Source organism: Lolium rigidum, chromosome 7, assembly GCF_022539505.1.
Source record: "Lolium rigidum isolate FL_2022 chromosome 7, APGP_CSIRO_Lrig_0.1, whole genome shotgun sequence".
In the NCBI taxonomy this organism is placed as follows: Eukaryota; Viridiplantae; Streptophyta; class Magnoliopsida; order Poales; family Poaceae; genus Lolium; species Lolium rigidum.
The window spans coordinates 340,995,165-341,016,864 of NC_061514.1; the positions used below are offsets into that span (position 1 = coordinate 340,995,165).

At 43.4% G+C, this 21,700-nt stretch overlaps 3 protein-coding genes across 3 annotated transcripts; 1 reads left to right on the forward strand and 2 right to left on the reverse strand.

Moving 5' to 3' along the window:
- Window positions 1–574: 574 nt before the first annotated feature.
- On the reverse strand, window positions 575–6,978 carry LOC124673544 (cycloartenol Synthase-like). The gene is made up of 18 exons (XM_047209605.1): window positions 6,784–6,978; window positions 6,330–6,515; window positions 6,100–6,189; window positions 5,758–5,955; window positions 5,298–5,382; window positions 4,991–5,157; window positions 4,415–4,603; window positions 4,151–4,264; window positions 3,929–4,048; window positions 3,727–3,849; window positions 3,291–3,389; window positions 2,907–2,963; window positions 2,484–2,530; window positions 2,267–2,410; window positions 1,598–1,775; window positions 1,057–1,137; window positions 782–865; window positions 575–688 (listed from the first exon to the last, which is right to left on the reverse strand). The coding sequence occupies exons 1-18, from the start codon at window positions 6,976–6,978 to the stop codon at window positions 575–577; spliced, it is 2,271 nt and encodes a 756-aa protein (XP_047065561.1).
- Window positions 6,979–11,245: 4,267 nt separating this feature from the next.
- On the forward strand, window positions 11,246–15,519 carry LOC124677900 (uncharacterized protein At4g37920). Its single transcript, XM_047213844.1, has 6 exons — window positions 11,246–11,536; window positions 11,933–12,210; window positions 12,498–12,663; window positions 13,073–13,314; window positions 14,342–14,529; window positions 15,147–15,519. The coding sequence occupies exons 1-6, from the start codon at window positions 11,269–11,271 to the stop codon at window positions 15,367–15,369; spliced, it is 1,365 nt and encodes a 454-aa protein (XP_047069800.1). The 5' UTR covers window positions 11,246–11,268; the 3' UTR covers window positions 15,370–15,519.
- Window positions 15,520–16,324: 805 nt separating this feature from the next.
- Window positions 16,325–16,843, reverse strand: LOC124677902 (pre-mRNA-splicing factor CWC21-like). The gene has a single exon (XM_047213846.1). It carries the CDS (start codon window positions 16,841–16,843, stop codon window positions 16,481–16,483), a length of 363 nt encoding a protein of 120 aa, XP_047069802.1. The 3' UTR covers window positions 16,325–16,480.
- Between the last annotated feature and the right edge of the window lie 4,857 nt (window positions 16,844–21,700).

The following is a 21,700-nucleotide window of genomic DNA, read 5'->3' on the forward strand; positions in this document are numbered from 1 at the left end:
ATCTCAGCACATTGTTGCAAATCTGCCAAACTTTCTTAATTTTGCAACTTAATCAGCATTTCTTCCTGGAACTGCCAATACATTTTTCCAATAATGAAGAAGAGGCCTGTCTGCGCATGCGAAGATTGCGAACCATTTTGCTAGTGTAGTTACCAGTGCTCTGAAACCTTGAACATACAAGCGAATTAGACACCCACATAATATACTTTGGGACTGTACTAGGATGCCACCGTGGACCTAAAGTTCCAGTTGTAACATTGTTGTATATGTCTTGCAAAAGACATCAACAAAATAAGGAATGTACACAAACTTCTGAGAAATCTCGTACAATTGTCAAAACCATGCAACAAATTAATGAATCAATTACAGAAGGTAGAATTTGTACTATCTTCAGATATGCACACCACCTATAATTATATGAGCATCTTCTTGCTTCTGCCTCCCAAGACATATACAACCTGCTGATTCTTTCAAGAAATCAAGCTGCTGCTCTTTCAGCCTGCCAGACTTCACTGAGTAGCATTTAGCAGCAGAGGAAGCGATATTTGGTTGCCTCATACCAGAAGGTACTAATTTAGTCGGATTGAAGTACTAATCTATGATACTCTCCCAGGGCCCATATAGGAAATATATTTCGATAAGCCATGTAACACAAGGGACCATTTTTCAAGAAACTTCCAATCATTTCCTGCATAATAATACACCGATTATCTTATCATAGCATAAAAGTTTAAGACTTCTAGTTTAAGTTTTATAACACATGATGCATTGTAGCAGTTACCTCCTGTGGGAAGTCACCACTGCGAAGTTGCATGTTCATGATAAGCTTTGCTGCTTTGTGCAAAGGAGATGGATCTCTTTCCACCTGAACTTAGAAGAAAAATTAGAATTTAATTGAGTTAGAACCTGATCCTGTATTTTTTAAGACCAAATATTATACTGTAGATTGATTCAGTTGTTCTACAGCCAAAAATGCATTGACATACTGCGCATTAACACCATACTAGCTCTTTGGAATTTGGCCATGTGAAACAGTTGAAGAGAAAGAGTGAATACCTGTCCAGCTTTCATAAGTGCCAACATTGCCCATGCGGTGTTCACTATATGTGATTTCTCTCCATCTAGGTTTGTGTATGCCTGTTTAGAATTTGAGAGGACATGTGTGATAAGTCTTGCAAATTGAAGATGCATAAGGCAAGATAGCAGCTATGAAACTAATATTCAGCACAAAAAATGTTGCAGTTTCCTTGTAAGTTAAAAAGGCACATAAGCCATAAGGCATGTGACTACACATGTTCAGTTTTACATGTTTCCCTGTATGCAATTAAAGATCATTTTCTTGCCTTGGAACTGCATGCCTTTTGCAAGTGCCATGATGGATTTTTTGCTTTTGCATATGTTGCTTGAATTTGTTCTAATTTTAATGTTGATACCTGTTGTTCCCATTGAAGTTAATATCAGTTACCAGTTCTTAGAAAATTGCGCAGAATCTTTTTGCCAGTGATTTATTTCAAGGTATATCGAAGGAAGATTAAAATCTAAAAGATGTGGGCACTTTCTGTTCATCAACATAACAAACCATTCCAGAAAGATTTACCTTTGTTCTGGACGAAAGATGACTCTCACCCCATCCACCATTCCTTAGCTGCTTTGATAATAGAAACTGGCAAGCCTTGCGAATGCAGGTGCTGTTATTGTAGCACTGTCCAACCGCTGATAGGCCCTCTATAGCAAACCATGTGCCATATGTGAAGCAAATACCCCATGATCCAAACCTGTAAAACAGCTTATTGATCATTGATTATCAATTTCTCCATCAAATGAAGTTGCAGCAATTTACATAAACTTCAGTATGTGCCATTTGTTTATTATATAGTAATGTTTTTCTTAGTATCATTAGTTATATAAAGGACTTCATGTTTTGATGGCATGGCTAGCACTGATGCTTCTTGCTATATTAAGGTAGATTTGTCTCATTCTCATTGTTTTCTCACCTCGGCATTTTAACGTCCAAGAAATTATGACAATTGACACATTGATGACTCATTTATTGACTTACCAAATATCTTGTGCATTCTGTTTTTGGGGCTAACGTGGTCAGGTGGATTTTTCTATGCATAGTTCCTTAGATTTAGTGCCAAAACTTAAATGACAACCAAATACTAGCAATGTGTCAACAACGCAACTTTCTCCTTGTTATTAACACTTTAAAGTTTTTGATAGATCATATTAGACTACTTTCTTAGTCATGTTTTAGTATACTGACCATGAGCCATCATCATTCTGTAACTTCTCAACGAATTCTGTCGCTCTCCTGATGCATTGCTCTATTTCATCTTTCCGATGTCCAGGGTATTTTTCCCGAAACAGTGCCAATGCTTGGATGACTGACGAGGTACACTCAACATACCTGTGAAATGTATGTGTGTTAACACTGGGTGTCATGTGAGAGGTATTGCTGAGAAAGGTCGTAGAATTCTTACTGATGCTCCACCATGATGTCTGCATATATCTCTGTCATGTTGAGAATCTGAAAAAGGGAAAATGTTAAAATTCTCATTACCCAATGATCTGATTGTGTTTATTTAGTTGCAGTTACGATGATAGCCTGATCTATATAACTATGCCAGTTTAGACGGCCCAATAATATTCTGTTCTAAACTTGGCCAGAGAATGTTTTGGTAATTATGTACGATTTTATTGTTTCATACTGTATGCCTTGGTTGTTAGCAACTCTTTACCGGTATCACCTTCGTCTCTGTATCGTCCTTTCTTGTATCTTTAACATTTGTTTCATATCCATAATTGTTCATGGACGAGCACGATATTAAGTTTAAATTTCTTCATCTCAAAACTGATAAGTAAAGCATATGTGCACTCCTTAGCACAAGGTTCAGGGAACTTGCCTCCATCCATGGATATGTACGAGCTAGCTCCCAGGTTCCATAGCCACCATTTGGATTCTGCATACAACTCAGTGTCAAATAATTTTACTCTTTACTATGCTTGACATTGGTGTAAATTTGGAACATAACTGTAATAGCTGTTGCATGAACCGAAATGCTACTAGTCAACTCAACGCCTATGCTTGCACAAGTACTGAAACTCAAGAACTGATGTTTATTTTTTCCTGATATGTCCTGCAAGCAAGCGTGGGCTCTTGGTTCAATGGACAAGAGTAAATACTGCTGAGACTGAATCTGCCTTTTCTTATATTGCTTTAGTGGACAAGTATCCCTTTCTACTGCATAGACCATGGTATGCAATAAGTAAATTGTGTGGTTCCACACCTGTAAAGATAGTAATATGTTCACTGCATCATGGAAGCGGTAAGTTTCCATCTGATTACCCACAATATCTGATGGGAACTTTGAGAGCATTAACAAAGCCTGAAACAAAAGAAATACAAAACCTTTAAAGGCTGAAACAAAAGGAAATGTATTAGTTTGTAGCAATATGTCCATTCTGTATTTTCCACGCATGGTTTGGGTCTTTTACTGGTGTGAAGCATAAGAACATTTGGCAGCTAATGGTACAGTTTAGGGGTGAACATTGTGACACATATTTTTGTCCCTTTGTTTTCATTTTCTGGTTAACATATCTATTGGAACATATTAAACCCAGGTACATGTGTAATGCAAAAATAGAGTCAGCTCGATTCATATCTTCATCAAGTAGTTCTAGTTTCTTGTTCACTCTTTTGCATCCTTAATTTTGATATCACACCTTAAGAGCTTCTGCCGTGCAATCTGAAACCTGCCAGCCCTGATCTGCAACCTGGAAGGCCCATCCTCCTTTAGACATGTGACGGTACTTTCTGCTGAAGTCACCAGAAGGATTGTCCACAATCTTAAAATTTAAGTTAGTAGAGTTAAGATTTAATTCTAGATAAATACAAGTGAAAAAATTCAGTTCTGGAAACTAATACCTGGGATGCTTTTATGAAATTATGAGATTTCTTGAGGGTACTTCCAAATTCCTCTGCATTGTTACATGCTAATATTGCTTGGACGGCGAAAGCAACATCCCATAGTTGGCCTGCACATACCTTTGAATGAACAATAACATGCAATATCAGTTTGTGCACAAATATCAACTTGAGCCGAGATGCATAGCTGGAAACAGGGGTTATCAAACATGTAAATTTTACCCGCACTTTCATGCCATCTTCACCAACCCATAGGAAGTCAGCAACTCTAGCCAAGTGATGCTTGAATGCATCTGAATTGGGATTCTCAATCCAACAGCATAACATGGACAATGCCTGTAATTTTTATTTTCTGTAAGGAAATGATGTTCATCTACAGTGCACGTCCTAGAATATAAGATCTCCACTAAGGCAAAAGTATTTCTAAGACTATGCTTGCAGGTTGTAAATTCAGCACTATATTATTTTGAGAAGACTAAGTCTTGCCTTCTGCGCAGCACCGATGCAGATATACTGTGAATTCTCATCTTCATATTTCAAGAACTCAGCAATTTGCTGTAGAGCTTTCCTTCTCATGTAGGAAACTGGCCAACGTGCCAGAAAAGGTTCCCCAAAACTGTAAAGGCAGTCGGACAGGCATTCTTGCAGCCAGGTATGTGGATAATAGGCATCTTCCTGCATTGGAATTCATTGTCTGTTGTCATTCATACTTCACATTTTAACATATGGAAAATAAATTTACTGATATTTGATTCTAGTTACTGGGATTGGTATCCTGCTCTTTATTCACAGTAGATGATAGGAAATAACAGGACAACTGAATATTAAAATGTAAATATTTCAAGGACATATTGGCAACTAGATGGTATGTGTGACAGATCTAGTACTGTACATATGCGTCAAGTAATTAATGTTTAGATCTTTGTCGTGTTCATCTGAAATCATGTAGAGTACTTGCAGGAAATATGTTTGCTCCCTCCGATAAAACCACGACACTAATTATGGATCGGAGGGAGTATGTTTTTTCGCAAAAGGTAAAATGTGGATAGTGGGCCAACTGACCTTTGCGCATAAGCTGCGTGCTTGCTTCCAGTTAATCTTTTTGTAGGGATGAATATGTAGCTCTTCTCTTAATGATAAAACTAATTCTGTTATAGGGCCAACGAACTTCATGCCATATAAATAGGACATGGGAATGAAAGCCATTCTGAAGTGACTCCACAAACGCCCTGCATTCGAGAAACAACATGATCTAAGAAAACAGAGAAGTTTTTGCGAACATGATTCATAGACAGTTTCCTCCACACCCAGTGCTCAATAACCAAGTAATCATACTAACATGGTTAAACACTTAACAGACCAGCATTACCTGGTTGAATAGGAACCAAGGATGGAAGAAGGAACAATTCTGGGGGGATAGGATTTACACCTGACCATTCAAAAACTCCAAGCACCTGCAACATCAGGCATTCAGTTTAGAATCACTTTGGGTCGACATAAATAGTTCTTACCAATTTATTTCTGTTGAATTCTGCATCATAAATAGTTCATACCAAAAATTTAAACCGTAAAAAATTGCAGTTTCTGACTTGTAAGAATTATTGTGCACTTCTAAGAAATTTGCTTCCAGTTTTATGTTTAAAAAACCTATTTTGGAGCCTGATCATCGTATATGATATGTCCGAGGGGCCATTCAAGGATTATGAAGTCAACCATATTAATTTTGGCTAGACAGGTGAACTGGTGAAATGTTCGTGGAATCAAGCTAACTTGTCAAGTACTTGCTGAAAAGGTTTGGGGGTACAAGGAGGATAAAACTGAGTATTTACCGAGAGCCACACTTTTCCGAGGATTGGTATCATCGTTGCACCACCATGGTCATGTATCCATTTTCTTGCTTTTGGCATGGACATATCTGGTCCATCATCAACACTCTCGCCAAGTAATCTTAGAGCAGTATAGTTGAGAGCTGAGCTGAGCATGGAGCTTTCACCTTCTGCATGTAGTCCCCATCCTCCATCTGTATTCTGATACAAAGAAAATTATGTAAATCCTTTTCACATTTTAATTGAAACATTTTTCTTGAAAACTTTGAATAGATCCAGACAGTTTTAGTCAAAATTTAGTAGAAAGTAGAACGAGATGTACAATTCCTAGTAATCCATAATTACCTGACGGTTGTACAGATAACGGCAGATCTCCTTGCGATGTTCTGATGATAGTGTAATACCTAATGACTCTGTGACATACAAAACTATGATCTGCAGTAGGAAGCAGTAAACATATGAATGCCAGTGGTTAGATGACAACAGTAGTACTGTATGCATGACCAACTAAATGTTTTTGATTATAACTTGATGATGATGATCCAAAGAAACACCATGTTCATGATGTATCTTACCATGGTTGCTGTGGTAAAGAGTGGCCCTGGGAAATCCCCTGGCCAGTGCCCATCATGTGCCTGTATGGCTGAAAAGTAACTGAGCGCCTTTTTCAGTACCTCTGTTACTGTAGGTAAGTCGGTATCAACAGTAGTCTCATATTTTGATTTCTGTAAATCAAGATTGAAGTTGTTCTCCTTTGCTAACTGCACAACAAAAACTCCGATGTTATCTTTGTTGTTTAAGGCATCACATTTTTTTGCAGTTATCTTTTTATGTCCTTTGGTAGAACCAGGTTAATCCTTTTTTTTTTAAAATTCATGTTTCCATTACACAACAAAGATGGTCATAAATCAGGTGCTCCAAAGATCACACCTGACCTGAGTTTCTTATAATGCTTCAGAGATTCAGTTGGACCTGATAACAAGGTGCATGTCAAGATCAAGATGTTTAGATTTTTTTTTCTTTTTTTACCTGCATGCGAGCCAAAATATCGGAGCTGTGCCTTGTTCTGAACCTATTCTTCTCGAATTCAGCCCGTGCAGCGTCAACTGCATCCCGCTCTTCACTTGATCCACTGTTTTGGTCAAACTCCCATGTTTCTCTTCCGATGTGATTGTTGCCACTCTTGAGCCAGGGTCCGCCATCGGCGATCTTCAATTTCCACATATTTTTACAGAGAAGCACAATATTCTTCTGCCACTACTGAGTCTTACCTGGTGGCAAAAAGAGGGTCATGAGGTCGGAATTTTTCAAAGGAATATCAATAATAGAGGTTCTCTCTTTTACTCAGGGTTTTGCCACCTTGTCAGTGCATCAAGGCTACCCAATTTCACACGGTTGCCATCTTGCAGTGCATATAATATATACTAGTTTGCTATTTTGTGATGACAGTAACATTACTCTATTTGACGTCTTGTTGGCACCTATACTTCTGATCACAGCAGCCTTCTAGAACATATATCAGCTCCTTTTCCATAGAGAAAACAGATAATCCTTCTTTCTGTATCCTTCATTTTGAACTATTTAGTTGACAAGTAATCTTAGTATGCTTTGACATGTGTGTCCTTTCTGAACTCACTGCATTTTTAAGATGTGAACTTTTTATGCAACACTACGATGACAAAGAGTGCCTATAGTTCACTCCAAGCAACAAAAAAAATCATCATGCAATGCTTGATTCTAGCTTGAAAGTATGAAACGTGCCAAAAGAACACTGACATAAGAGAGTAGCACTTACAAAATATCTGCCTTGCACTTGTTCCCAGGTACATCATTGGATCGATCCAGAGCAGAAGAAAATCAGCAGAGGACCATGCACATTGAACACCCACGCTGAATGAACTGCAGTTTCAGGACCATACGACGTGTGCAAAGGTGGGTTGGAGAATGTTGTGCATCCGGTCAGACCAAGCAGCATCAATGCAGATTATTTATCCCGTGGGGTGATCACATGGAACCGATGAGCCCTTTGCACTTTCGAGCACGGAGCCTCCCCGCAACCGCAAGCCGTGATGGAGGGAGCTTGCTTCGCAGCTGAAAACCAGGGGAAATGGCTTATGTGTGCGCCTCATGCGATTCTTGCATGCCGTGTGGGTGTGAGTGTGGTGTGCAGAATCTCATTTGATCATTCACTTACTCCAGTAGTTTTATAGATTGAAGAAACGAAGAAATGTGAATTTTGTGTGGGCGCTCTGAATATGGTTTGTTGATGTAGTGGCGCTTCTGGCAAAAAAAAATTTAGTTGATTCCGCTTTTGACTATGTAAATTCTGTGAAGACCGGAATATTTCTGTAAACTTGCTGCATGGCATAGATGGGTCAAACTAGCCATTAGTTAACTCGAGATGCTCAATCATCGAACCAGAACAAATGATCACATTTCCCCTAGTCGACTTGCTCAGGAAGTTGGATAGGTAAGAGAATGCATATGGTAAATCAGCACGATGGCACATGAAGAAGTTTTGCTTTGGGGTGTTTTGCTTTGTCTCGATGTATCTCACAAATTTTCCGTCACCACTTCATTTCCAATACTTGACAAAAGGTTCATTCTCGTACACAACTAGGCGTTCTACTTGCCTATGAGAATGAAAAATGCCAGCATAAGAAAAGGGAGACCTAAGACCCCACAATAACCAAGTTCTTCACATCCACCGAAAGACATAGACATCAAGCCAAGAGAAGCCAAATCGATCTAAGGCTAGTTTCAACCTCATACACCCGTCAAGCTCCCCATCTAGCTAAAGATGTCACCATAAGAAAAGGGAGACCCCGCAATTACCAAGTTCTTCATATCCACCGAAACAGATGACATCAAGTCAAGAGAAGCCAAATCGATCTAAGGCTAGTTTCGACCTCGTACACCCGTCAAGTCCCCTGTCTAGCTTGTCGAGTTCATCTTTGTGACACCATTGTAACTTATTTTTTGATATAATATCAACCGAGTTCGTAGTCATTATCATGTACAAGTAGAAAATATATTTGTATACCCGAACGAAAGATGTCACCAATAAGAAAAGAGATGCACAAGACCCCGCAATGACCAAGTTCTTCATATCCACCGACACACATGACATCAAGCCAAGAGAAGCCAAATCAATGTAAGGCTAGTTTTGACTTCATACACCCATCAAGTTGCCCATCTAAATTGTCAAGTTCATCTTTATGACACCATTGTAATTTATTTTTGATATAATATAAATTGAATGCAGGAATAGAGCTATTATACACGTAAGGGGCGGTCATGGGTAAGATGCGTGTGATATGAGCGTATCTTGATGACCAAGAAAAATATTTATCCTCACGGTATTCTTGGGAGGACTTAATATTTGATCCCTTGATAGCAGCAAATTAACTTCTTTTTATGGGGTGGAACACGATGGGCCACATTACACTAGCAAACTAGGTAGAGCGTTTGTGATATATATGGTTGAGTATGAACTCAACACTGAAGAACAACACTTTATCAACAAATTCTTGATCTACCTCTTACCTTCTAACTACTGTTGATAAACTCTGTGCTAGTCTCTACAGATGACATGTAGCGTGCCCGTTAATGTTGAGATACACCACTGATGGCTGCATAGGCCGCCCATCAATAAATGTGGCTCTGAGCCGTTTGAAGGTCCCTCTAATGACTGGCCCCAAAGCAACCATTAGCAGTATGGTGACCGTACATGCCTACTTCTCTAAACTCCGCTGACAAGAGCTTCCTCGGCCGGATTGAGGATCAACAATTCAACATGGCCCTTCTCAATATGGTCAACCAGACGATTATCACTCCAATTGCCAAAAAAAAAAAAATTCATTGGCGACATGATACGAGGGTTTGCCCAATTATTTTTCGAGAAAATGAAAAAAACTTGCGTTTTTGTTGTATTGAAAAGGCAGAAAAGAGTTTAAGCCCACCAGGGCGGGTACACCACGACGCTGAAAAGGAAAACTAATGAACATCACGCAATCCAAGCACACACCAGCGCAATCGCAATATGCCTTATCACGGATTGAGCTTAGTAGCCTCAGAAGTCAAGGATGAGCGACATCGAAGGTGCAACCGTTGTTGTGATGCTTCCAAATCATACATCAAGTGAGCCACACGGTGGTAAAAATGCCCTTGTGCAAAGACATGGGTGCTCTTGCTAGCACGAAACCACATTTGCCTGATTTTCAAGTATCGACAAAAATATGATAACTAGCAATTAAGGCAAAAGATAAACACGCAAGTACAAACACCAATGTATAAGCATTTGGATCGAAAGTAACTCAAGCTGGCTACACTCTCAGTGAAACTATTTTTCACTCGGCCAATTTGCCAATCCAATACAATCCAAGAGGGAAGATCTGCGAGATCTTAAACTCCACTTCACAAGGGAATGTGGACTTGAACCTCTAAGAGGTGTTCTTTGAAGAGGAGCTAACCTCTCATAGTCTATTCATCATGTCATAGTATATATACACCCCTATTCCCAAACCCTAATTCTTGTTGGCCCAAAATGGCTTACATGGATCTCGTGCCGTTTCTTCCCCCTTGTGATCTTTGTGTCTCTTACCCTTCATATCTAAGTGCATAAAGGGTCCAAGCATTAGGTAGTAATGAATTGTTAACACTAAAGGGATTGCACACGTTTTTTTTAGGTCACCTCAATGTGCATTTGTCATTGGACCAACCGGTGTAGTTGGTAGTGAGCTTGGAATGGTGATGCCCGTGGAACCCACCATATCACGACGCTAAGAGACATTATGCTCCAGGTGGCCGGGTAGCAGAGGCTTACCATTGACGGGATACACCGATACACCTCCTCTGTTAGCGGTGATTTAAGCTTATATAAGCACAATGGTGACTGCAATAGGCCTATGCTCGCATTCCTAGGAACTTGCTAATCGGTAGGGCCGCCACCATTGCCGCATTTGAGCCATGCTACTCTTTCCAAAAAGTCAAAGGTAGATCTAGAGACCCCATAGTCTGGCATCCTTTTTTTTTTAAGGACCATGATTCTCCTCCCCGAATTTCAAGTGTTTCGTGGTGAAGGGAGATTTTCTTTTACCTTTATGTGTAATTGTAGATATGGATCGAAGTTAGATGTACATGACAAAGCAACACAAGGCTTTTTCAATAATTTGAGCCGATTTCTTCGCGTCGTCGAGGATTACACAAGAAGAGGTTATAGCCCGCTGCTTATGGCCTCCAAAATTTCTGATTGTGCGTGCCGTTCTGGTTGTTACTCCCCCTGTTTTTATAATTTATATGGTGGTTTTAGTTCAAAAATTTAAGGACGAGAATTATTGCATGGAAGAAGTACTCGGATTTTTTTTCAGTCAGCCGCCCTCTTCAGTGGAGCCGTGAAGGATGAAAAGAAAAGCGAGGTGTGAGTGAAACGGTGGAAGTTACTTTCAAGCTGAAGCAGCCTATCCGAAACAGCCAAACCCGGTAACTATTCTACACTCCCCACGTCGAGCCCCAATGTCCTACTCCGGCGACCCCTTGGCGCCGCTCCGGCAGGCGGAGGCGGTTCGCCACGCCCTCCCGGCTGCCGCGGCTCCCCAGTTTGCTCCCAGCTATCGCTCCCACCGTCGTCCGAGACGCCCTCCCCGCCTCGCGTGCGCCCGCGGGCATCCTTCCGCCGCCGCAGCACCACCCCACGTCCACCTGTTCTCTCGTAGTCGCCCCCATCCTCCTCCCTTCTACTGGACTGCTGGCGCGGGGACTCGGACGGTTTCTTCTTGTCCAGGTAAGGAGCCGCACTTGACTTGCTTGCTGGGTGGATGGATTTGGTTGTTCTACGATTACAAATGTGCGGATTGAAAGCAAGTCGTTGCATTTTTAACTAGAAACCTTAAAAATAGGCCAAGAAGGTGCCGTACGAATTAGAATCTCCTGGTTTGTATTGGTAAGGCTAGTTTCTTATAGAAACTGATAGTAGTTTTAGCAAGGAACACTTAAATTTAGTTATTTAGTTGTACGTAGTGGTTAATATTAGTTTGACTAGTACATTTTTTTCCACGAAAAGTTCAAATCTTATTTTGCAATGACAAATTTGTTATCCTAAGATCATGTACCTGCTTGCACATACACTAACTTTCTGTACCTTGCAAATTACATTATGAGTTAGTTAATTGAATTGCAGGGTGTGTGGCTAGCCCAACTAGTACTAAAGCGATGGACGACCAGACTGAGAGTGAAGTTGTAATGGGGTACACGATGACCCAAATCTGTGACAAGTTCATCGATGTCTTCATGCATCAGAAACCAGAAACAAAGGACTGGAGGAAAATATTGGTGTTCAGAGAGGAGTGGCAAAGATACAGACCACACTTCTACAAGCGTTGCCAGGCGCGCATAGATGAGGAAACTGATTCTCTTGTAAAGCAAAAGTTGGTTGTACTTGCTAGAAAAGTAAAGAAGGTATGTTCTTTTTAGCAATGCAAAAAAAAAGCCTGTATAGACTACTTGAACTATGAGCCAGCTTTTTGTTATTTCATTTGTGTACCGTCCTCGCCTATATAAATCTGGTTTGACAAAGATATGTTTCTCAAGATAATCTTCTAGCCATCAATCTTGAAACCTTCATATATTTAGGTTACGTATTGATATTGTTTAGTTCGTGCCACCATACTCAATCAAGGGAAGTGCTTATATGCATCATATGACATTGTTATTAACCCTCTTCTTGTTTGCACTTACTTTGTTAGATCGACAATGAAATAGAGAAGCACATGGAACTCTTCACAGAGCTCCGCGAGAATCCAACTGATATCAATGCTGTTGTTGCGAGAAGACGAAAGGATTTCACTGGGGAGTTCTTCCGCAATCTTAATTATCTTGTTAATGCTTATAATGGCCTTGATGAGCGAGATGGTAACTTTCTACCTTAACATTTCTTGACTCACAAACTGCACTTATTCAATACGCTCTTGTTGTTTGAGTATTGGTCCAACCAACCACTAACATATACGTACAATGTGAAAGGATATAGAAACAGACCAAACAAATGGGATTTGTGTATTTCTCGAGAACTTGCAGCATGATCTCTGGTTTCAAACAGTCAGAAAATAAACGAAAGAACCTGATGCAGATTTTTTAGAAGCTAACGCTTTGTCTGGTCTTAGTTCATTCTTTCAATCTATTTTATCGAGCATGTGCACCGAATTTACATAAATTTCTTGTTCTGTGAGAAATGAAGAAATGTGTCTACTTCACTTCAGTTACTTAATTGTCTTGTTTTTCTTTTATGTGCTGATTTTTCTCTCGTCCCTACATTATGCAGCAATTGCCAGGCTTGGGGCTAAGTGTCTATCTGCAATTCATGCATATGATTGCACACTACAACAGTTGGACATTGATTCTGCTCAGTCAAAGTTTGATGATATACTGAACTCTTCTTCACTAGATGATGCATGTGACAAGATAAAAAGTTTAGCTAAGGCTAAAGAGCTTGACTCGTCTTTAGTTCTTCTGATTAATAGAGCTTGGGCTGCTGCAAAAGACTCCAAAACTATGAAGAACAAGGTTGGTCTAAGTGAAATTTAACATTTTTATAAGCTATACATACTTTGATAATATTTTCTTGCTACATATATTCTTGCCCCACCTGAGATGTGGGAACACCATATGAAGCACTTCAACCCATAGGGATATTTAACATCCTAGATCAATGAGGCAAGTGATGAAAACACAAGTATCTTATTTATGTACATGAAATAAAAAGACAGTACTTTGGCGTGTAGTTCCACCAGGTTCACTATTTAAAAGGTTCATGGATATATGTCATTTTACTTTCTTTTATTATGAACATTTTACCTTTTCATTCAGTACTTCAATCTTCAGAAATTAATAGGAGTTGGTATGACACATATAGATTAGTTGCCTCCCAAGAATGCAAAGAAATCTTATAAGGATTCTGGCTTTGTTCTTTGTGCTTTATGGTCCAAGATATATGTCTTCTGCAAAGTGCAAATTCAAATGTAGGCAGGTAGCACTTAAAGAAAACTGTAGAGAAGACTAGGTGCAGTAAGCTGTCACGATAGAATAGCCAACTAGGCACATAAATTTGCTTCATCTTTGTAGTACAGAATCATTGCATGTACAGTCAGGGCCATATACGTAGTGCATGCAAAAAAGAATTGATAGACCTCGGTACCATCAGTAATGGATGTGTCTAGAACTGGTTTGCATATGTATGAGACCATGGCGGCTTATAGAGTGTAGTACATAGTAAGGTACTTAGAGCAAGCATACCCTTTATAGTTGCAATGTCATGGCTCACGGTCTTCATACTTTGCTTCTCATACATCATTATGGAATAAAATTTCCAAATTCATTTTAGGCTTCTATCTTCGATCACATATTAGATTTTCAGACCACCTAGATATCGTATAAAGAACTTTCTTTACTGCTTAATACTTATCAATTTTAATGAGCATTAGTATTTGTCCATTGTAATTAATCTTCATATGTTTTCGGCTAAAGGAACCCTTATACTATTATTAGCTAAGACTTGCAGCAAATGTTCTCTTACACTCGTTGTGTGGCATAGGTCAAGGACATAATGTATCATATTTATACAACTACAAAGGAAAGCCTCAAAATCATTTCACCTCCAGAGATGAAGCTTCTGAAGTACCTACTGAATATTGAAGATCCTGAAGACAGATTTGCTGCCCTTGCGACTGCTTTCTCTCCAGGAGACGAGCACGAGGTCAAGGATGAAGATGCTCTTTACACGTAAGTAACTATTGATGAAGATATTTATGCAAAAGTCAAATTGTTTCATCTGCAAAATCATTTTTCCCATGGGTTACAATATAATGTGTTTGCATAATTGTTGTGTTACACACGTCTAGTTTTCTCGTTCATTCCTTTTGTCAACAGTATTTGAGTTGATTGTAGTAGTCAATTGTGAATGTTCATTATATTACTGTTTAAGCAAGGATTCACCCCACATTACACATTAATGATTGTAGTAGTCAATTGTGAATGTTCATTATTGATTGTAGTTCCAGTGAAACTACTATGTGATGATGATAGGTAAGCATTAAGCTGACTTTTCCAATTTTCACCCCACATCAAAAAATTGTTGCCATGGGGATGTCTGAAACTCAATCAAATCTTTGGAACATCTTCAGATCGAAGTGTTATTTTTCCAAATTTTATTTTAGAGTTAGATTTAAACAAATAATATTTCATAGTTCTTGCTTTCGCATCTTCTTTTGCTTCACTAGTCAGTCATTGTTCAAGATTCCATAAGTGCTACTTTGTACATTTGGGTTTCCGTCTATCATGATGCTTATGCATTTTTTACGGAGACCTGCTTAATAGGCACCACCTTTGATCACTTGCAGAACTCCCAACGAGCTCCACAAATGGATCAAGATGATGCTGGATTCGTACCATCTCAACAAGGAGGAGGCGGACTTCATGGATGCCCGAAGGATGAGCGATCCGGTCATCATCCAGCGGCTGACTCTTCTCAAAGAGACGGTCGAGGAAGAATACATGAAGCAGTACATAAACCCAGAGGACCAAGAACCAGATGGCAGGGAAGCACCAGAATACTACCCGTAGCTGTAACACCTTTGACTTGATAATGTTTTGTAGCTGTATATCGAAGAGAAGATGTTTTGTAAGGTGCTAGGGCAGTTACAGGCTTAAGAGGTAGATGTAGGTAGAGGTATATCTTGTATCAAGATCAGTTCTAGGTAGAGGTATAAAACAAGCAAGCAGTATCGAACTACTCCCTCCGTTTCAAGTTATAAGATGTTTTAGATATTTCGATGTGGAATGAGTGAACAGATGCACTGAAAAATGCGTCTAGACACATACGATTTTCTTTAAAAAGTTGAGAACACCTTATAATTCAGAACGGACTGATACGTATTGCACATTCCCTGTGCAGAACCACTTTCACACCAGCGAGAGCCAAAGTAAGGGTGTGTTTGGTTTGTGCCCAAGATTGCCCCACCAAAATTTTGGCTAGCCAATATTTTGGTTGAGCTATTCCTTGCCCACAAATTGGCCAATATTGGCTAAAAAATTGAACTAGAGTTGGTAGTGGAGCATTGGCAAGCCAAAAAATTGGCAACTATCCAAACAACAACCAAGTTTTTGGTCATGACCAAAAACTTGGTAGGGTAAGATTTGGTAGCAATCCAAACACACCCTTAACATCTACAACTCTTCTGCCGATAGGAGACATGTGATTCAGGCAGACTCTTCGACTGAAGAAACTCCTCTGCTTCAGCAAGACGCAAAGTGTTGCTGCAGGAGGCAGCAGAATGCAGCTCCATAGAAGCAGTTTGTAGAGTGCCAGCACCAGCACAATAGTCTCTGTTTTCAGTTTTTCTTGAACCCCCTGCCTAGTATTTTGCAAATTGTTTCAGCAGTAGACTTAATCAACTTTCCTCAAAAAACATGCACGAGTTTCTCAACTTCCAAAGTGCCCAGCAAAGTGTTGATAAACCCACCAAACATACACTGATTTACCCCTTTGCATAATAATTGGAAATCCAAACAACATACCGAGAGAAATTACTGGTGCTAGTACAAGCAACCATAGAGATCAAGAGCAAGCAGTACAGCAACAAATTAGTACGGAGTAAAAAAAATTCCATCTGGTAATCAGGGCGAGCTCCACGGCCGAAGACTAGCGACGGCGGCGAGAGAGTCAGGAGGAACCCTAGAGAGGCTTCCCCTTCGGCCAGCAGCCGCGCTCCTCCTTCACCGCGGACTGCTTGGCCTCCTCCTCCTCGGCGGCCTTGCGGGCCTCGGCGACGCGCGCGTCGGTCTCTGCCTCTGTGTAGCCCCGCTCCTCGAGCGCCTCGCGCAGCTCCAGCAGCCGCGACTCCAGCGCCCGCTTCCGCTCGTGCTCCGCCATCTCCTCCCTGAAGCCGCCGCCGCCGCCGCGCGCGCCGCCGGGGGCGGGTGCGGCGGACGAGGAGGGAGAGGGAGAGGGACGGGGACGGAGGAGGAAGTTGTTGGACTGCACGCGGCCGCTGGTGCCGGAGCCCCGCGCGGTCGGGAGACCCACGCCGTTGTACATCGCGACGAGGAGGGAGAGGGACGGGGAAGGAAGGATTTTTTTCCCTCTCCTCTCTGCGATTTCGTAACGGACCCGGGAACGCTAGGGCACCCCGCGCCTATATATGAGACGCCGCCGCCGCCCCTTTTCCCCAGATCACCAAGTCCGCCTTCACGCAGCCACCAAGAAATCCACGAATCCCGACACCGAAATCGCTCGTCGCGGCGGGTCAGAGATCGGAGCGATGGCAGACCAGAACTCCGAGCAGGCCACCGGCGACGCCAACGCTGCAGCTGCGACGCCTCAGAAGGTGGCGCCAGGCACAGGATTCTCTGACTCTGAGTTGGGCAAGCATGTTGACGCGAAAGCGGAGTCCGACAAGACCATGAGCGAGGAGGAGAAGGCCGTTCCCGAGACCGAGACCAAAGACACAGCGCCTGATGATGATACGGTGGAGGAGGAGGACGACGACGACACAGGACATTATTATACCACGGACGAAAAACTTGAATGGAGCGAAGATGAGTCGGACGACGATGATGTTGAGTTTCAGGTGGTTGTGGACAGGGTAACCGCGAAGTACAACAGGTACATGCAGAAGTTGCTTGCTCGCCATCCATCGTTGGTGTTCGGGGATGTTAGCTCGACTGATTCTGACGACGAGGAGGCTGATGACAATGCCAAGGTTGTGGATGCTCTGTAATCCAACGATTATTTGAGATGAGCATGTACTTTTGCCACCAATGCTTTGCATGTGTTACCTATCTATCATCATATTTATCTATCTATATTATGAACTATATCCCGTACGTGCTCGTGTCTGTTATTGATCCACCTATGTCTGCATGATAGTGTGATCTGGTTAGGCTGTGACGTTAGAGCATCTCTAGCATATGATGATGTATAAGTATAATAGGACACCAAAAACTTTCAAGATGATGTATTTTAGGGCACCAAAAGATTAAAACATGGCCGACATCACGCAACGTGTCGTGAGCATGACGCCAACGCTACGTCTGCTGTGCTCTCTGACTAAATAGTGGTGGCGCCAAGATCTATTTTTCACCGAAGGCCTTTCACGATGACGCACGGTAAGCTCCTTTTGATCACACATAGCATTCTGACGGTAAGCTCTCTTTGGGACGGCGACTCGGAGTGACGGGAGGTGTCCACGAGGACCGTAAGCTCACCCTGAGCGCGATGGTGTGCTCGGCGGCAAAGGGGGTGGGTGAAGTTGAGCGGATCGACGATGGATAGAGTTAAGAACGACAACTCACGCGAGAAACTAGGTCAGTCGCATAAAGAGGGAGGTGAATAGGTGGTATAAAACTTTTACGATTATGGCTTAACTAATGCGGAATAAAACTAGTGTTTAATTTGTCAACCATAAAACCTATATAACTAGGTGCACCAACAATTTATGCTAATCTATACAAGCAACTATGTGATAGCAAGATATATAACTTCAAGCACGATGGCTACCACAAAGTAAAGTGCACAAGTAAGGCCATCTCTAGCGGGCCGACGCATTTCGGACACCCAAATTGACCACATGTGTCCGTTTGCGTTGGCCCGCCGTCACGAAAATGATCATGCGTCCGTTTGCGTAGGGTATCTTCAGCAACCCGACGCATATTGGCCACGGGCCATTTTTTCAGAAATATCGAAAAACAGGAGAAACAAGCAAATAGCATGAACGTGTGGCCATCATATTGGCTCAAATTGAGGTCTCAAATAAGTCCATCACATTGTGCACAAGGTACGACACAAAATATAGTCCAAAAGGTGCCCAAACATGGCCAGAACAACAAATATAGTCCAAAAAGAGGCCATGGAGGTTGACAATGGCGCCGCAAATCAGGCGTCTCGCGCGTGGGTTTCGGCGCGCTACTTCAGGAACCAGCCCTGGTGTCATCGTCCATGTTGCCCAAGTCGGCCAGATCCTTGTGTCCTCTGTCCGGATCTTGGCGTCGGCGTCCATCTTTCTGGCCTCGGCGTCATGCATTTTGGCCTCGGCGTCTACCTTTTTCACCTCGACGTCCATCCTTTGGACCGCAATGATCACTTTGGTGAGGTTGAGGTACATGACAGCTGCGGCCTCTTTTCCATACGCTTCTTCTCGTCCCTTTTGTCTAGGGCGGCTTGAGAGTTAGCCATGATCTTCTCCAAGGTCTGGCTGAACGCAAGGGTTGATGCCTCCAAGGCAAGATCGGCCTTGGTAGCCTTATGGCCCCGGGGATGAGGTGGGAGGGCTTTCTGCCTAGGATCGTCGTCTTCGGCGCCGACGACCAACGTGGTTGTCCCATTCTTGATAGCTTCATGGTAGGCCGCATCGCCAACCTTCCACTTCGGCACCTCCGTCACATTCTCCCAACAATGGATCATATAGAAGCCCTTCTTATGTGTTGCCTTGAACTTCTCCAAGGCCCTTAGTACCTAATAGCTAAAAGTTAGGTTTATGATATGCTAAATGCCGCAATAGATGGATGGAATCATGCTGCCCGTTACTTACCAGTGCCATCACGCCCGTGCCGCTCTCGAGGTGGGCAACAACATGATCGACGGCGGCGCATAACTTGGAGGTCTCTTGTTTGATGTAGTTCCATATTTTTATGATGAACTCTTGCATGCATTCGATGCGCATCTCCTAGGGCTTGTGACGCTTTCGCTCTTAGTACTCTTGGAACACCTTGGCCCTTTTGCTGGGCACCATTTATGCAGTCATGGCTGGTGGCGAGCCACGCATCGCACAAACATTTGTCCTCGTCGTCATTGGAGCCGCTGGTCTTGTGGCTCTCCCCCATCTTCTTGCCAGCATCATCCCTAGTCAGGACAAGCCCTGTTGGCCCCTCCTCATCTGCATCGATGCAGATGGTTGTTGCCTGCGTGTGCTGGGTGGGGAGCAGTGGTTCGCCATCAATGTCCACCACATCATGCGTCTGTGCCCACTGATCCTCCGTCTCTGTCCCGACGCCGGCTTCTCCGACGAAGCCGCCGGCATAGATCACGACCGCAATATCGGCCTCATTGCGTCTCGTCCAATAGGCCTACGAATCACCGAATGTCAGACGAATGACACACGGCAGAGCGAGACACTGAGAGAGCAAACGTATCGGGCCTTCCATCGTCGGGGTAGATGCTGCCATTTCCTCAAACAGGGTGCAGGGCACCGGCATGCTCTCCTCCGGGACCTATCGCGGCCGGGCACGAGTCACCGCAACTCGGCGTCCGGTTCAGATCGAGAACCGGGGCCCCACTGAAGTGGACATGCGCGGCCCCGGAGGAGAACCGTGACGCCGCGTGGATCTGCGAGGGTGCAGTCGTTCCAGGACGCAGTTGGGAATTTACCGAGCTCACCGAGGAGTCCGGGGAAGCGATTTCGACGATCCTCTCTTGCTTGACGAAGAGCATGGCCTCCACTAGGCTTGCATGGAGGCCAAGATCGAGGCATGTGTGGGCGTCGGGTTTGACCTGCATCTGCCACGCCATTTGGGAAGCGGCCTGCGCCTGCTAGACGGCCACCGCCGCTGCATTCCTCGCCTTCAGATTCTTGCGCCGGCCACGATGCTTTGCAGCCTGTACGCCTTTCTCCTCCTTCGACAACGACTTCTTAAAAACCTTCGGCTTAGCTTCCCAGCCGCCGGTGACGGCGCGCTTTGAGCCGTCCAGAGATGTGGTCTTCATTGGGGCTGTGGTGGTGGCTATGGGGGAGTGTGGGGCGATGGCTGCGAGCGTTTCCTCGGAATCCATGGTGGCTGCAGCGACGTGGACGTCCATCGCAAGGGGAGGGAGTGTTGGCGCCGGTATAGTTTTATTTTTCGGGCAGGAAATGGCAACTAGCGGGAATATTAACGGCGTCCCAGCCACTGCCGTGCGGGTCCTACGTGAGATTAGACGGACACTCGGCGCATCCGCGCAGCGTCCACCGAGACGCAAACTAAACGCATATTTGGCCAAGTTTGCGTTGCGGACAACCCGATCACTATGCATCGGACCGCTGGCCCTGGTTCCTGACGCATTTACGGACCGTGCGGACGCAAACGGTCGCTTAATGTCTTATGTCCCGTTGAAGATGTCTAATGCTAAGCAATACAAGCAACTAGTAGTATGTCATAGCAGGAGGAGGACGGGGACGGAGGAGGAAGTTGTTGGACTGCACGCGGCCGCTGGTGCCGGAGCCCCGCGCGGTCGGGAGGCCCACGCCGTTGTACATCGCGACTCCTGAAGAAACGATTTTTTTCCTCTCCTCTCTGCTATTTCTTAAAGGACCCGGGAACGCTAGGGCAACCCGCGCCTAAATATCGAGACACCGCCGCCCTTTTCCCCAGATCACCAAATCCGCCTTCACGCAGCCACCAAGAAATCCACAAATCTCGAAATCGCTCCTCGCGGCGGGTCTTAGATCGGAGCGATGGCAGACCAGGACTCCGAGCAGGCCATCGGCGACGCCAACGTTGCAACTGCGACTCATCAGAAGGTGGCGCCAAGCACAGGCTTCTCTGACTCTGAGTTGGGCAAGCATGTTGATGCCAAGGTGGAGGCTGACAAGACCATGAGCGAGGAGGAGAAGGCCTTCCCCGAGACCAAAGGCACAGTGCCTGATGATACGGTGGAGAAGCACGGGACAGAACGTTATTATTCCACGGATGAAGAACTTGAATGGAGTGAATATGAGTCAGATGGCGATGATGATGTTGAGTATCAGGTGATTGTGGACAAGGTAAACGCAAAGTACAACAGGTACATGCAGAAGTTGCTTGCTCGCTCAACATCGTTGGTGTTCGCTGATATTACCTCGACTGATTCTGACGATGAGGACGGTGCGGAGGCTGATGACAATGCCAAGGTTGTGGCTGCTCTGTAATCCAAGGATTTGAG